Raw genomic sequence first — 17,304 nt, 5'->3', positions numbered from 1 at the left:
AGTCACTGTGTCTGTGTTATTATCTGAGAGACCTATAGTGTCCCTCTCCCCTCTGCCCCCCTGGCTTTAATTACACTGTTCGGATAATGAGTCAAATCCAATCAGACTTGTCTCTCTCTCTCTCCTCCACTCTTCATTAGTATGTTGGTCCCATTATGGAGCCACCAGTCTGATCCTTACTAACACCAGCCACCCTGGACTGACATGACACCTCCCTCACCCGCCTGTGTGTGTGTGTGTGTGTGTGTGTGTGTGTGTGTGTGTGTGTGTGTGTGTGTGTGGGGGGTTTACTGTGTGTGTGTGTGTGTGTGTGTGTGTGTGTGTGTGTGTGCGTGCGTGCGTGCGTGTGTGCGTGTGTGTGTGTGTGTGTGTGTGTGTGTGTGTGTGTGTGTGTGTGTGTGCGTGCGTGCGTATTTGGAAGGTCAAGGGTACTTTCGTCTGTATATTTAAGTGTGTTTCCTTTGTACATTGTTCTGTACTAACATGTTGTTTTGTCAGCTATACTGTATGTCTTTTCTTAATATATGTGGATAATGGACTTTAACGTAAATACTACTCTCCTCCCCCAGCCTGTTAACTGGCACATTACACTATGTAAGTCATTGCTCACACTCTGTAGTGTAGCAATGTTTTTAATACAACCTTTGTTATGTGGTTGCTGTGAGAGATGCTCCAATTCAAATAGTATAACTGTGCCTACAGAAAGAGATAAGTGTCTGTGTGTTTGGCTGAAGAGGCCCAGAAACATCGATGGATTCCTGCAGAGTGAAGGACACATGTAGCCTGTAGCTGGCTGGCTTATCACATCAAACCCCCAGAAGAACCACATATTTACACATTCCCAGACACACACACACGCACACACGCATGCATGCACACACACTCGGTGATCAAATCTGCTCTCTGTCGTCTTTTTAATCACATTTCCACATAATCAAAGGTCTATTGAACGACTACTAAACTTCTTTACTGTATGTATCAGGGTTGTGGGGTGGTCCATTCCATTCCAATTCATGAACTGAAATAGCCCCAAATCAAATAAAATGTTCAATCTAAGAATGTAATTTAAACCCGTCTTCTTTATTGACTTCTTTATTGAGTTCAAATGGAATTCACCCTGATCTTAGCAAATCAAACTCTCAATCAGAATGACGCTATGACAGAAACAGACAGGATAAGAGAGGATACGGAACAGGAAGTTGTAGTGTGTTTTTTTGGTAGAATATGAACATTTATATGTTTCTATATATATATTTGATGTGGCCACCCAGTGTGGTTTAATGTCCCGTCTCCATTCTGTTCTGTATAATGTGTACAGTGTGATGAGGGGAAGGGGGTCTGGACTCCTGCGGTCTGGCTCAGTTCTGCTCTCCTTGATCACCACCGTGTAATGATCTAATCACTGGCCAGCTGTATGGAGATGTGTACTTACACCACAGGGATCCTATACTGAACTATACACTCGTCCTACTGTGTCAGAGGTGTGTGTGGGGGGTTTACTGTGTGTGTGTGTGTGTGTGTGTGTGTGTGTGTGTGTGTGTGTGTGTGTGTGTGTGTGTGTGTGCGTGCGTGTGTGTGTGCCTATGTGTGTGTGTGTGTGTGGGGGGTTACTATGTGTGTATGTGTGTGTGTGTGTTTATGTGTGTGTGTGTGGGGCGGGGGTTACTGTGTGTGTGTGTGTGCGTGCGTGTGTGTGTGTGTGTGTATGTGTGTGTGTGTGTGTGTGTGTGCGTGCGTGCGTGTGTGTGTGTGTGTCTATGTGTGTGTGTGTGTCTATGTGTGTGTATGGGGGGGGGGTTACTGTGTGTGTGTGCGTGCGTGTGTGTCTATGTGTGTGTAGTGGTGGAAAAAGTACCCAATTTCCATTGTCATACTTGAGTAGAAGTAAAGTTATGTTACAGTTGTTTTTACAATCGCCAGGACCATTTCTCAATACTTAGGTCACTTTTTCAAAACTCTTCACACAGTGAACACAACAGCCTTGGTTTTTGCTTTGGCACAAAATGCATTCAATGACTACATATTTCAAATTTCATTAATTCTTTGCTCACACAACCACCACCAAAACTCTATGTACCTACAGGCCAATTTGCACATGTTTACATACTCTTTTCAAAACTGTTAAACTTAAGTTCAAAACCTAACAAAACACAACATTTAATAAGACAGCAATTTGCTACATTTCTTAAGTAATACAGTATTGAAATATATTCCAAATCTAAAAAATGAAATACTATCAAAACAATTCGACCAACCACAGCTGTTTCCCATTGTAGCTGAACACCTACCCAGGTGTTAGTCTTTCAATTACATTACCATCTATACAGAAGGGGCCATCTTAGGAATAATACTGTACTGCAATATAAACATGGACCCAGCCAGAGATAGAGAAGTGGCTGACAGGAAGAAGAGTGGCTGGGAGAGGGAGAGGGAGAGGAGTATGTATGCGTGGTGGAAGAAGACTGAGAGGGAGATCAAGAGCTGTAGTCTCAGATGAGATTAGGGCCACTATAATTGATCATGTAATAAATCATGATCATCATCTTACTCTCTACTCCTCAACCCCATAGAGGAATTATTTTCCTCGTGAAGGTGGAAGGTTTATGACCACCATCCACATGATCAAATGTCCCTCCTGGACGCAATGAATGCTGGATGCCTGGACATATCTGCAGAAGACTGCCAGGGATGGACCAGGCATGCCAAAATATTATTTCCTAGGTGTATTGCCCAAGATGACATAAGATGGGATGTGGATGAGAACCTGTGGCCAAATGCAGAAGACAGGGTTGACAAGCATTGCAACTGTATCTGTATCGGTAGATGGTGTATATACAAATTGTTATATTTTGGAATCACTCAATGCCAAAAAATGACCAAAAACATATGGAAGCATATTGCATCATGTCTGATTCATTCCTGTAACATATACTGCAGTGAATTCTAAACAGTAGAGAGGGGTCATTCTTGTTTTGTAAAGAAACGTAACAAACAAAAACATTGTGTAACGCTACCTGTTGTTCGTGTTTTTTAGGTCATTGTTTTATGACTGACAAAGTGTGCTTGCTGGGTGACAACCTTTGCTAATGTTCTGGAAGAATGAGTTGATTTGAGACATGTATGAAGTGTTTTGGTAGTTTTAGTTCATTTTGGATATGCAATTAACTGCTGTGCAAAGCTGAAAGTTGGTTAGGAGAACTGTGTGAAGAGAAAAAGTGACTTAAGTATTGAGAAATGTGTCCTAGCGATTGTAAAAAAAAACTGTAATAGTAAATGACTCAAGTAAAAGTGAAAGTCACCCAGTAAAATACTACTTGAGTAAAGGTCGAAAAGTATTTGGTTTTAAATGTACTTAAGTATCAAAAGTAAATGTAATTGCTAAAATATACATAAGTATCAAAAGTAAAAGTATAAATAATTTTGAATTCCGTATATTAGGCAAACCAGGCGGAACCATTTTCTGTTATTTTTATTTACGGATGTTCAGGGGCACACTTCAACACTCAGACATCATTTACATATGAAGCATTTGTGTTTAGTGAGTCTGCCAAATCAGAGGCAGTAGGCATGACCAGGGATGCTCTCTTGATAAATGTGTGAATTCGACCATTTTCCTGTCCTGCTAAGCATTCAAAATGTAACGAGTACTTTTTGGGTGTCAGGGACAATGTATGGAGTAAAAATATATTTTCTTTAGGAATGTAGTGAAGTAAAAGTAACATTTGTGCAAAATATTAATAGTAAAGTAAAGTACAGATACCCCGCACTGTGTGTGTGTGTGTGTGTGTGTGTGTGTGTGTGTGTGTGTGTGTGTGTGTGTGTGTGTGCGTGCGTGCGTGCGTGCGTGCGTGTGCGTGTGCATGTGCCTGACTCTCTGACTGTGTGTGCGTGGGCGACTATGCATGCATTTATTAGAATGTTTGTGATCGAGAGAGAGAGAGAGAGAGTGTGAACCATCTGTGTTCCTAATATGAATGTGTTTTTGTTGTCTTTGTCTGGTTGTGTTTTTATAAGGCCGTTACGAAGAAATATTATGCTGGTGAGGCAAAGGATTTTAAATAAATTTGATCTGGCTATTCAGCCTTAATGTCCTTAGTTACACACTGACACAACATTACCCAAGTAATGCAGCTGCATGAATGAGTGACGTTTAGAAATATGAGCTAGTCTCAATGCAGTGAGTCATGTAGCTGCAGCTACACAGCATCTCTGGAAATGACTGACATTGACATTGACCCTTACGGGCACATTTCCTGAATGGATAGACTGAAATCTAATTCACCCAGAGCCTCATCATTAACTGCCAAGGAAAACAGGCCTGTTCTGTTCTGTTCTGTGTGTTCCAGCACTGAGAGAAGAGAGAAGAGACAGTGTCTCCTAGTCTAGTCTCTAATACAGGCTGTTTATATGCTTTATTCAGTCATTTTAATTAATTATATCAATAAGCCAGCACAGAACCCAGCTTTTCGGCATCCTGCCTTTCTCAACTGCTAATAGTCTGGTCAGGAGAGTATAAGAGGGCTAAGTAGGTGAGGAGAGCAGCAGCTTTTTGAAGTTCTCTTGTCAAATCTGGTTGGTTGGAGAAAGCTAGCTTTCACTCTGAGGTAAACTGAGAAAATGGGACCGACCAAAGAAAGGGGCAGACTTGATGTGTAAAATGTTCCCTCTGTTGATTCAAGGTTGTAAAGAGCCTATCACTACCTATCATTCTGTTTTCAGTACCATGGACTGTTGCCTCTGTTGATTCAAGGTCGTAAAGAGCCTATCACTACCTATCATTCTGTTTTCAGTACCATGGACTGTTCCCTCTGTTGATTCAAGATCGTAAAGAGCCTATCACTACCTATCATTCTGTTTTCAGTACCATGGACTGTTCCCTCTGTTGATTCAAGGTCGTAAAGAGCCTATCACTACCTATCATTCTGTTTTCAGTACCATGGACTGTTCCCTCTGTTGATTCAAGGTTGTAAAGAGCCTATCACTACCTATCATTCTGTTTTCAGTACCATGGACTGTTCCCTCTGTTGATTCAAGGTCGTAAAGAGCCTATCACTACCTATCATTCTGTTTTCAGAACCATGGACTGTTCCCTCTGTTGATTCAAGGTTGTAAAGAGCCTATCACTACCTATCATTCTGTTTTCAGTACCATGGACTGTTCCCTCTGTTGATTCAAGGTCGTAAAGAGCCTATCACTACCTATCATTCTGTTTTCAGTACCATGGACTGTTCCCTCTGTTGATTCAAGGTCGTAAAGAGCCTATCACTACCTATCATTCTGTTTTCAGTACCATGGACTGTTCCCTCTGTTGATTCAAGGTCGTAAAGAGCCTATCACTACCTATCATTCTGTTTTCAGTACCATGGACTGTTCCCTCTGTTGATTCAAGGTCGTAAAGAGCCTATCACTACCTATCATTCTGTTTTCAGTGCCATGGACTGTTCCCTCTGTTGATTCAAGGTCGTAAAGAGCCTATCACTACCTATCATTCTGTTTTCAGTACCATGGACTGTTCCCTCTGTTGATTCAAGGTCGTAAAGAGCCTATCACTACCTATCATTCTGTTTTCAGTACCATGGACTGTTCCCTCCCATAGACTTTGCAGTCACTCTGATGTAGCGCAATGCATTGCTAGCTCCATTGGTTATACTAGTCTGTCTGATGTAGAATAAACCATAGCCAGACTCCAATTGTTATTGCTCTCTAAATGCATTTCTATAGACGTATTCTCGTCATACTCCTTCAGCACCATGGACAGCAGTTATCTGTCTAGCTGGCAGTGGAAAGCTCCACTCATATGTACTGGCTGTCCTTCATCACCAGGGAGAGCTTCCCTGCCAACTCGTCCCTCTGCCTCTGAGCTCTGACTGTTAGTCCACTAGGTAAGCTCCAAAATGATTCACTTTGGTATAGAAGCATTGAAATTCGCGCTTAACAAAACCTGATATAGTCACAAAAATGCAACAATCTCAACAATGATGATAATCCATCAGAAATCCCAGTAAAATGTTGATACTCTCACTTTCAAAGTGGTGTGTTAAATACAAAGCTTGCGTGCATTAATAAATAATATGAAAAGAGTAATGGGTGAATGGGCAATGGGACTTTGGCTGGGATTCAACCCATGTGGAGTTAAATTCCCAATCTGGACCTCAAACCATCACGGTCCCCTAATAATCCCCAGTTTACAATTGGCTCATTCATCCCCCTCCTCTCCCCTGTAACTATTCCCCAGGTCGCTGCTGCAAATGAGAACGTGTTCTCAGTCAACTTACCTGGGAAAATAACGAATATATAAAAATAAAATAGCGCTACACAGTCGACAATAGCACTTGTCAACTTGTAGTCCTAAAAAACGGAAATGAATGATAATGTTCTACCTCTGGTTCGTTTGCTATTCCTATTTGGGATACGTGCTGAAAATAAGGTCTGAGGTTAACAGAGGCTTCTATGAGATGATAATAGTCAGTTAACAAGATCTTTAGGAATTATAAAGCCTTTACGTTCTCAAAATAAGTCACTTGCTAATGAGTCGCTAACTATCAGAGAACTTGAACTTCAGCGTTAGTAGCAAGCATTTTCACATCACTACGCCGACCATGCAAACTAGTCTACGCTACACTAGTCCGCCTAAAAGCTAGTTAGCTTAGTTAGCTTTCTGCTTAACAGCTCGAACAAAAATGCAAGGATGGTATATTGTTTTGCTCCAGGCTGCAACCACATCTCCTCAGCGGGAAGGAGCTCATTTTATCAGTTCCCCGACGATGTCTAGAGGAGACTTTGGGTTCGTCTGATAAGGTGACCTAAGTCTGATAAGGTGACCTAAGTCTGACAAGGTAACCTAAGCCGTTTAGCTCGATGTCAAAGGCACACGACCTGAGGTGTAGATTTATCTTTTTACATGTTAGCACATCTTTAGCTTTTTGCTTGTTTTGATTACAATAAACTTCACAAGAAGTTATGTTAGCTGATGAAGATTATCTCATAGAATAACACGTATCAGATCTCCTAAGCCTGTGTTTACCACAGACCTTATTTTCAGCGTTTATCCTGAATCCCTCCCCAAAAAACATTAATTTCCCCATAAGCTTTGGCCAGCGAGCCATGACAGTGTTAGCCTGCGTTAGTGCTTACAAAAGACACCATTACTATTGCTCTCTATGAGCCTTTTAAAGGCATTTTCCCAGATGTTAGCAGAGATCAAATTCACAGGAAACACTACGCATGTCGGCTCAAGCTTTAATGATCCTTAAAAGTCTGCTATAGTGCTGTAACACGGCTCAGATTAATTCCAGACCTTTGCCTTGTTTAGATGTAGTAGCAGTGGAAGGACCCAAACAGAGCAAACAGCACATGTTGCTGGAATCAGACCTGGTGTGTCATAGAGAGGCAAACATCAGAGCATATAAAAACTGGAACTATCCTTGGCACCATTGAAACATCAAGAGGTAGAATGAGACAGACTTACTGGGGGAGACATGCTTAGATAATATTGTGATGCATTTTTTCACCTTTATTTATCCAGGTAGGCCAGTTGAGAACAAGTTCTCATTGACAAATGCGACCTGGCCAAGATAAAGCAAAGCAGTGCGCCAAAAACAACAACACAGAGTTACATATGGAATAAACAAAAGTACAGTCAATAACACAGTAGAAAAATCTATATACAGTGTGTGCAAATGGCGTGAGGAGGTAAGGCAATACAGTGCCTTGCGAAAGTATTCGGCCCCCTTGAACTTTGCGACCTTTTGCCACATTTCAGGCTTCAAACATAAAGATATAAAACTGTATTTTTTTGTGAAGAATCAACAACAAGTGGGACACAATCATGAAGTGGAACGACATTTATTGGATATTTCAAACTTTTTTAACAAATCGAAAACTGAAAAATTGGGCGTGCAAAATTATTCAGCCCCTTTACTTTCAGTGCAGCAAACTCTCTCCAGAAGTTCAGTGAGGATCTCTGAATTATCCAATGTTGACCTAAATGACTAATGATGATGAATACAATCCACCTGTGTGTAATCAAGTCTCCGTATAAATGCACCTGCACTGTGATAGTCTCAGAGGTCCGTTAAAAGCGCAGAGAGCATCATGAAGAACAAGGAACACACCAGGCAGGTCCGAGATACTGTTGTGAAGAAGTTTAAAGCCGGATTTGGATACAAAAAGATTTCCCAAGCTTTAAACATCCCAAGGAGCACTGTGCAAGCGATAATATTGAAATGGAAGGAGTATCAGACCACTGCAAATCTACCAAGACCTGGCCGTCCCTCTAAACTTTCAGCTCATACAAGGAGAAGACTGATCAGAGATGCAGCCAAGAGGCCCATGATCACTCTGGATGAACTGCAGAGATCTACAGCTGAGGTGGGAGACTCTGTCCATAGGACAACAATCAGTCGTATATTGCACAAATCTGGCCTTTATGGAAGAGTGGCAAGAAGAAAGCCATTTCTTAAAGATATCCATAAAAAGTGTCGTTTAAAGTTTGCCACAAGCCACCTGGGAGACACACCAAACATGTGGAAGAAGGTGCTCTGGTCAGATGAAACCAAAATTGAACTTTTTGGCAACAATGCAAAATGTTATGTTTGGCGTAAAAGCAACACAGCTCATCACCCTGAACACACATCCCCACTGTCAAACATGGTGGTGGCAGCATCATGGTTTGGGCCTGCTTTTCTTCAGCAGGGACAGGGAAGATAGTTAAAATTGATGGGAAGATGGATGGAGCCAAATACAGGACCATTCTGGAAGAAAACCTGATGGAGTCTGCAAAAGACCTGAGACTGGGACGGAGATTTGTCTTCCAACAAGACAATGATCCAAAACATAAAGCAAAATCTACAATGGAATGGTTCAAAAATAAACATATCCAGGTGTTAGAATGGCAAAGTCAAAGTCCAGACCTGAATCCAATCGAGAATCTGTGGAAAGAACTGAAAACTGCTGTTCACAAATGCTCTCCATCCAACCTCACTGAGCTCGAGCTGTTTTGCAAGGAGGAATGGGAAAAAATTCTCTCGATGTGCAAAACTGATAGAGACATACCCCAAGCGACTTACAGCTGTAATCGCAGCAAAAGGTGGCACTACAAAGTATTAACTTAAGGGGGCTGAATAATTTTGCACGCCACATTTTTCAGTTTTTGATTTGTTAAAAAGTTTGAAATATCCAATAAATGTCGTTCCACTTCATGAATGTGTCCCACTTGTTGTTGATTCTTCACAAAAAATACAGTTTTATATCTGTATGTTTGAAGCCTGAAATGTGGCAAAAGGTCGCAAAGTTCAAGGGGGCCGAATACTTTCGCAAGGCACTGTAAATAGGCCAATAGTAGCGAAGTAATTACAATTTAGCAAATTAACACTGGAGTGATAGATGTGCAGATGATGATGTGCAAGTAGAAATACTGGTGTGCAAAAGAAAAAAAGTAAATAAAAACAATATGGGGATGAGGTAGGTAGATTGGATGGGCTATTTACAGATGGGCTGTGTCTGGGAAGCCCTACAATTCTCCTAAGCTCTTTGAGTAGGAGAAGGAGCTCACTGCTGGGGAACCAACAAGGACAATATGGTTTCTTGCAGCTTCGCTGCCTGAACCCTTAACAAGAAATTGTTGCAGGTAAACAATGTTTCTAAATACGAGGGTCACCGGCATCATCACATTTCTCATTCCATGATGGGCGTGAGAATGTCTGCTCACTGTTTTGCTGCTCCCAACTGTGATCTTTAAAAAAGTATTTGGTGATTAAGATTTATTTCAAGGCAGTCTCACGATCAAAACCCTTTATGGATTGGCTTGGCTACTTGGTGAATGCATTGGGCAGGATACAAACCCAGCTTTCATTGAGGGGAGGGGAGGCCATGCTTAGTATTTAATACGGGGTTCCCCAGCACAAAACAAGCACATTCTGTATGTAGCTGTGGACTTCCTGTCGTTGAGCGAACACTAGTTCGTATTGGTCCGTACAACTAGCACAAGCTTCCTTCATATGTCACACAGAGACAAACAAATGAAATCTTATCCATGAGTTCATCTGAATCTCACAGTATCACTTTATATGAGGACTGATGGCAAATTTGAGCAAATGATGATCATTGTGTGTCCAAACATAAATATTGAATTACACTTAAATGAATGCGTTTCAGGGTGGTATATAGTACATTTAAATGAATGCGTTTCAGGGTGGTATATAGTACATTTAAATGAATGCGTTTCAGGGTGGTATATAGTACATTTAAATGAATGCGTTTCAGGGTGGTATATAGTACATTTAAATGAATGCGTTTCAGGGTGGTATATAGTACATTTAAATGAATGCGTTTCAGGGTGGTATATAGTACATTTAAATGAATGCGTTTCAGGGTGGTATATAGTACATTTAAATGAATGTGTTTCAAGGTGGTATATAGTACATTTAAATGAATGCGTTTCAGGGTGGTATATAGTACATTTAAATGAATGTGTTTCAGGGTGGTATATAGTACATTTAAATGAATGCGTTTCAGGGTGGTATATAGTACATTTAAATGAATGTGTTTCAGGGTGGTATATAGTACATTTAAATGAATGCGTTTCAGGGTGGTATATAGTACATTTAAATGAATGTGTTTCAGGGTGGTATATAGTACATTTAAATGAATGTGTTTCAGGGTGGTATATAGTACATTTAAATGAATGTGTTTCAGGGTGGTATATAGTACATTTAAATGAATGTGTTTCAGAGTGGTATATAGTACATTTAAATGAATGTGTTTCAAGGTGGTATATAGTACATTTAAATGAATGCGTTTCAGGGTGGTATATAGTACATTTAAATGAATGTGTTTCAGGGTGGTATATAGTACATTTAAATGAATGCGTTTCAGGGTGGTATATAGTACATTTAAATGAATGCGTTTCAGGGTGGTATATAGTACATTTAAATGAATGCGTTTCAGGGTGGTATATAGTACATTTAAATGAATGTGTTTCAGGGTGGTATATAGTACATTTAAATGAATGCGTTTCAGGGTGGTATATAGTACATTTAAATGAATGCATTTCAGGGTGGTATATAGTACATTTAAATGAATGCGTTTCAGGGTGGTATATAGTACATTTAAATGAATGTGTTTCAGGGTGGTATATAGTACATTTAAATGAATGCGTTTCAGGGTGGTATATAGTACATTTAAATGAATGCGTTTCAGGGTGGTATATAGTACATTTAAATGAATGCGTTTCAGGGTGGTATATAGTACATTTAAATGAATGTGTTTCAGGGTGGTATATAGTACTTTTAAATGAATGCGTTTCAGGGTGGTATATAGTACAATGTCCCCCAAAATTCTTACATTTCAAATGATCCATATTCCTCCATGATGTTTTCCACATGTTCAGACTACAATTTCAGATATGTGATATGTGATGAGTGCAGCTTTTTATTACAATTAAAGACATTATTTTATAGGCGTTCTTTAGTCTGAATATTGATGAATTTACCACAAGGGGCATGAAATATTGTTTAATCAATGTATATAGTCTTTTGACATCAATTCAATTATATTTTTCACCAAATAATTATTTTTAATTAAACACTTATTTACCATATTCTTACTCTATAGTACCTTTTTCTGGCATATCAACTGCCTGGTTGAGCACATTTAAACAACATTCTTGCTGTTTAGCCTTTTGGCATTTTATCCCTTATCTTTGGTGACTGATTTCAGGTTTTTGCAGCTCTCAGAGTGGGCAAGGTTAGAGAGCCACAGGTCTGGACTGCAGCAACCCAAATATTCACATACATTGATGGAGGAAGGCTGGGAGAGTTGACCAATCATGTTCAAGTGAAGATTTTATCATTTGCACTTTTAAACGGGTGAGAAAACAGCAAATGCAGGGCCACATAGATCAAACTCAGGGGAAGCAACGACCCAAAATTAAATGCTGACAAGTGCATTTTCACCATTGACCTATAGGGGGCGCAACATGCAGGCCCAAGGCTTTGATGAATGGCACCATATCAGGTTTTGTTCAATGCGGAACAATTATACAAGCACCTCAATTGTCATTCTTCTATGCCAAATTTAACAATATGGTCTTTTTTTGGAGCTCATCTACTGGACCTTGTGGAGGACATGTCAAGGCTGCAGCCATTTTGTGGTGAGCTGAGTAGGGACTGAATTTGTTGAAGGTCTGAATGCAGAGGCCGCTAGAAAGCCTACTTGTGCAGATGAAGAGAGATGGAGAGGGGGATGGAGGAGAGGGAGAGAGAGATGGAGAGGGGGATGAGGGAGAGAGAGATGGAGTAGATGAAGAGTGTCTCTTTCTGTGTATGTCTGTGGCCCTCTCAGCCCTGGCACAGCGATTAACCCCCGCTACCCTGGCTGCCCCCTCTCTCTGTCCGCCGCGCCAGCTCTCTCTCTCCTAGCTGCCCTCTCAGTCTTCTGATTGCATGGAGTGGGCGTACAAATGGCAAACGGACAGACGACACAGGTGGGGGGAGGGAGCCTAGGGGCCTGCCAGCCCTCGTACAGAGAGGCCCTGCCTGAGGCTAGGGTGAGATTCTCTCTCCCTCTCTTAGGCCCTCTTCTCTTCTCTGTTCAATTTATTTTCTTGTCTCCTCCTCTCCCTCCGTCATTCCCCCTCTCCGTATGGAGGTGAGCCCTACTCGGCTGGAAGGCAGACGTGAAGTGAGGACATTCTATTTCAGAGTTGTGCGTCAGACGCGTGCGTGTCCGAGTGGTGGGGGTTGAGCTGCTGGCTGTGTGTGTGGGAGTCTGTTAATGGAACAAGCCAGAACGTTGAACAGTTTGCCTCTCAAAGTGGGTAAATATCATGATTGGGAGAGCTGGGGTGTGTCTCAAAGGGCAAATAATGTGTGTACTATAGGGAATAGGGTGCCATTTGTGAGGCAGGTCTGGTCTGGAAATGCTCTTTTAGGATCCAACATCCACTTGCACTCTCTGTCTTTGAGGCTGGCTACACTGTTTTTACTTGTGTCCTCTGTGAATTGAGATGATGGTCTCATTGTGTTTATGTTATATTCTAACTGCTATGCAAAAATACAAATTCTGCTCTTAGGCCCTGTCTTTCTGCTACTGTACATGATGACTAGCATTTTCTCTACCTAGCCATTTGCTTTATGCTGTTTCAGTTATTCTACAGAGAGTGGTATGTCTGCCATTTGTTTGTATGATTTCCCTCCTATTTCATACCATGCACTTACATTGTCAATAAAACACTTTATCTCACTCTTTCTCTCCTTCTCTCTCTCTCCCTTCTCTCTCATTCACCCTCTCCCTCTCTCTCTCTCTCTATCCTTCTCTCTCTCTCATTCTCTCTCTCTCCTTCTCTCTCTCTCTCTCTCTCCTTCTTTCTTTCTCTCTCTCTCTCCTCTCTCTCTCTCTCTCTCTCTCTCTCTCTCTCTCTCTCTCTCTCTCTCCTTCTGTCTCTCTCTCTCTCCTTCTCTCTCTCTTCTCTCTCTCTCTCCTCTCTCGCTCTCTCTCTCGCTCTCTCCTCTCTTGCTCTCCTTCTCTCTCTCCTCTCTCTCTCCCCCTCTCTCACACCTTCTCTCTCTCCTCTCTCTCACGCCTTCTCTCTCTCTCTCCTCTGTCTCTCCCTCTCTCTCCTCTCTCTCTTGTTCTCTCTCTGCTGTAGCTCTGAGTCGGTCAGCGATGCCCTTCGGCCTCATGCGTAGAGAGCTGGCGTGCGAGGGATACCCCATCGAGCTGCGCTGCCCTGGCAGTGATGTCATCATGATTGAGACGGCCAACTACGGCCGCACGGACGACAAGATCTGTGACGCTGACCCCTTCCAAATGGAGAACGTGCAGTGTTACCTGCCTGACGCCTTCAAGATCATGTCACAGAGGTATGTGTGGGGAGGTGGGAGGGTTGGGTGGATAGGTGTGTGTGTGTGTGTGTGTGTGTGTGTGTGTGTGTGTGTGTGTGTGTGTGTGTGTGTGTGTGTGTGTGTGTGTGTGTGTGTGTGTGTGTGTGTGTGTGTGTGTGTGTGTGTTGTGTGTGTGTAAGATAAATAAGAAGACATAGGACACCCACCCTGCTTGTTTTTTTAATCTTATGTGCTGTTAGTGTGTAAAGTCGAGTGCATGCAGTATGTGTGTAGTGAGATATGTGTTAGTAGTGTGGCTGCCTGCAGCTGCACTCTGGCGGTGCTTAGCATCTGCCTCCTCATAGAGCTGATCTATGGCAGCCCTCTCCCTGCTATCCATCACACATGTAACGGAGGGAGAGGGTGCTACTGGTGAGATGGAGGGAAGCACAGAGGGAGAGAGAGATGGACAGGGGGAATGGTGTGGGGATGGAGGGATGGAGAGATGGAGAGATCTGAAGGGGCTTGATGGAGGGAGGGAGGGAGGGAGGGAGGGAGGGAGGGAGGGAGGGAGGGAGGGAGGGAGGGAGGGAGGGAGGGAGGGAGGGAGGGAGGGAGGGAGGGAGGGAGGGAGGGAGGGGGAGGGAGGGAGGGAGGGAGGGAGAGTGGGGAGATAAAGAGAGTGCAGCAGTGACGTGGAGAGAAATGGAGAATGAACAAGAGAGAGAGCAGAAAGAGAGAAATAATGCTAAAGCTGGATAGAGGAGGACAGAGAAGGACAGAGGAGGATAGAAAATGACAGAGGAGGATAGAGAAGGATAGAGGGGGACAGAGGAAGATAGAGGAGGATAGAAAATGACAGAGGAGGATAGAGGAGGATAGAGAAGGATAGAGGAGGACAGAGGAAGACAGAGGAGGACAGAGAAGGATAGAGGAGGACAGAGGAAGACAGAGGAGGACAGAGAGGGATAGAGGAGGACAGAGAAGGACAGAGGTGGACAGAGGTGGACAGAGGAGGATAGAGGTAGACAGAGGTGGACAGAGGAGGATAGAAGACAGAGAAGGACAGAGGAAGACAGAGGAAGACAGAGGAGGACAGAGGAGGATAGAAGACAGAGGAGGACAGACCAGGACAGAGGAAGACAGAGGAGGACAGAGGTGGATAGAAGACAGAGGAGGACAGAGGAAGACAGAGGATAGAGGATAGAAGAAAGAGGAGGACAGAGGAAGACAGAGGAAGACAGAGGAGGACAGAAGACAGAGGAGGACAGGGGAGGACAGAGGAGGATAGAAGAAAGAGGAGGACAGAGGTGGATAGAGGAGGATAGAAGACAGAGAGGGACAGACCAGGACAGAGGAAGACAGAGGAGGATAGAAGACAGAGGAGGATTGAAGACAGAGGAGAACAGAGGAGGACAGAGGAGGATAGAAGACAGAGGTGGATAGAAGACAGAGGAGGACAGAGTTGTATAGAAGACAAAGGAGGACAGAGGTGGATAGAAGACAGAGGAGGACAGAGGAAGACAGAGGATAGAGGATAGAAGAAAGAGGAGGACAGAGGAAGACAGAGGAAGACAGAGGAGGACAGAAGACAGAGGAGGACAGGGGAGGACAGAGGAGGATAGAAGAAAGAGGAGGACAGAGGTGGATAGAGGAGGATAGAAGACAGAGGAGGATAGAGGAGGACAGAGAAGGGGGGATTGTACTGAAAAGGGAAGTGTGTGTGCTGGGGGTGTGAGTGTGTGAGGGAGCATACATTGAGCTGTGTGTGTGTGTGTGTGTGTGTGTGTGTGTGTGTGTGTGTGTGTGTGTGTCTGTCTTAGCAGCACTAGTCCCCCCCATTCTCTCACCTTTAATTGCTCACATTCACAAGCCATCGGGGGAGGGAGACTCTTACGGCACTCTTCCTCCCTCATCCCTCCGTCGCCTCATCCCCTCAGGTCCAGCTGTCACATGATCTAGTCTAGTGTGAAATGACCCCCTTCCGACCCGTTCCCTCCGTCTTTAGCCCCAAGGACATTTATCTGCCTTTTCTCTTTTGTCCCTTCTGTCATTCTCTCAATGTCCTCATTCAGTTTTTTCTCATCACTCTCTTCTCTCTCCTCTGTCTAGTTTTATTTCTCTGTTCCCATGTTTCTCTCTCTCTCTCTCTCTCTCTCTCTCTCTCACTCTCAATTCAATTTCAATTCAATTTCAATTTTTACAGGATTGGTGGGTCCCCAGTGGGACGGTTGAGCTAACATAGGCTAATGCAATTAGCATGAGGTTGTAAGTAACAAGAACATTTCCCAGGACAGAGACATATCTGATATTGGCAGAAAGTTTAGATTATTGTTAATCTAACTGCACTGCCCAATTTACAGTAGCTATTACAGTGAAAGAATACCACACTATTGTTTGAGGAGAGTGCACACTTATGAACTTGAAAAGTTATTAATAAACCAATTAGGCACATTTGGGCAGTGTTGACAAAATTTTGACCAGAAATGCAATGGTTCATTGGATCAGTCTAAAACTTTGCGCATACACTAAAAATCTAAATTGCACCTGGGCTGGAATAATACATTATGGCCTTTCTCTTGCATTTCAAAGCTTTCAAAAAGATTTCAAAAATACAAAAATGTCCTTTTCTTTGTATTATCTTTTACCAGATCTAATGTTATATTCTCCTACATTAATTTAACATTTCCACAAACTTCAAAGTATTTCCTTTCAAATGGTATCATGAACATGCATATCCTTGCTTCAGGTCCTGAGCTACAAGCAGTGAGATTTGGCTATGTCATTTTAGGCGAAAATGTACAAAGGGGGCAGATCCTTGAGGGGCTTTATTGGCATGGGAAACATATGTGTACATTGCCAAAGCAAGTGAAATAGTTTGAGTTTAAGTTTGAGTTTATTTTATTTTTACAGGGACAGTGCACATTAATCAACGTTTCAGTAAAAGTGTCGGTTTTAGCCAGCCGGCTCATTTTCAACCGCAGTCCCTGGGCAGGTTATTAAAAACAATTACAATGTAGACAATCATTGAGCAGTGAGAACACGCAGAGCAACATAGGACAAGCAAGACATAGCATACAGACAGAGCAACATAGATAATAAACAAAAGATAAATAAACAATACAAAATGAACAGTAAACATTACACTCAAATGTCATATTTATTTATACAGTGTTGTAATGATGTGCAAAAAGTACAAAAGGGAAAATAAATATAGGCTGTATTAACAATGGCTTTTGTTCTTCACTGGTCACCGTTTTCTTGTGGCACTGTGGAATTTCACCCAGTAGATATGGGAGTTTATCAAAATTGGATTTGTTTTCAAATTCTTTGTAGGTCTAGGTAATCTGAGGGAAGTATGTGTCTCTAATATGGTCATACATTGGGCAGGAGGTTAGGAAGTGCAGCTCAATTTCCACCTCATTTTGTGGGCAGTGAGCACATAGCCTGTCTTCTCTTGAGAGCCAGGTCTGCCTACGGC

General features: G+C 42.5%; 1 protein-coding gene across 1 annotated transcript in view; it reads left to right on the top strand.

The window, feature by feature from the left end:
• Nucleotides 1-13,643: 13,643 nt before the first annotated feature.
• The window catches only part of adgrl1a (adhesion G protein-coupled receptor L1a), a 91,851-nt gene continuing 88,190 nt past the window's right edge, over nt 13,644-17,304 (top strand). The window contains exon 1 of the mRNA XM_042307446.1: nt 13,644-13,862. Within this exon, the coding sequence (XP_042163380.1) occupies nt 13,666-13,862 (197 nt within the window). The 5' untranslated portion in view covers nt 13,644-13,665. The remainder of the gene's footprint in view (nt 13,863-17,304) is intronic.

The sequence above is a fragment of the Oncorhynchus tshawytscha genome, linkage group LG27 (genome assembly GCF_018296145.1).
Source record: "Oncorhynchus tshawytscha isolate Ot180627B linkage group LG27, Otsh_v2.0, whole genome shotgun sequence".
In the NCBI taxonomy this organism is placed as follows: Eukaryota; Metazoa; Chordata; class Actinopteri; order Salmoniformes; family Salmonidae; genus Oncorhynchus; species Oncorhynchus tshawytscha.
The sequence above is the reverse complement of the archived record's forward strand: the minus strand, read 5'-3'. Positions and strand labels throughout refer to the sequence as shown.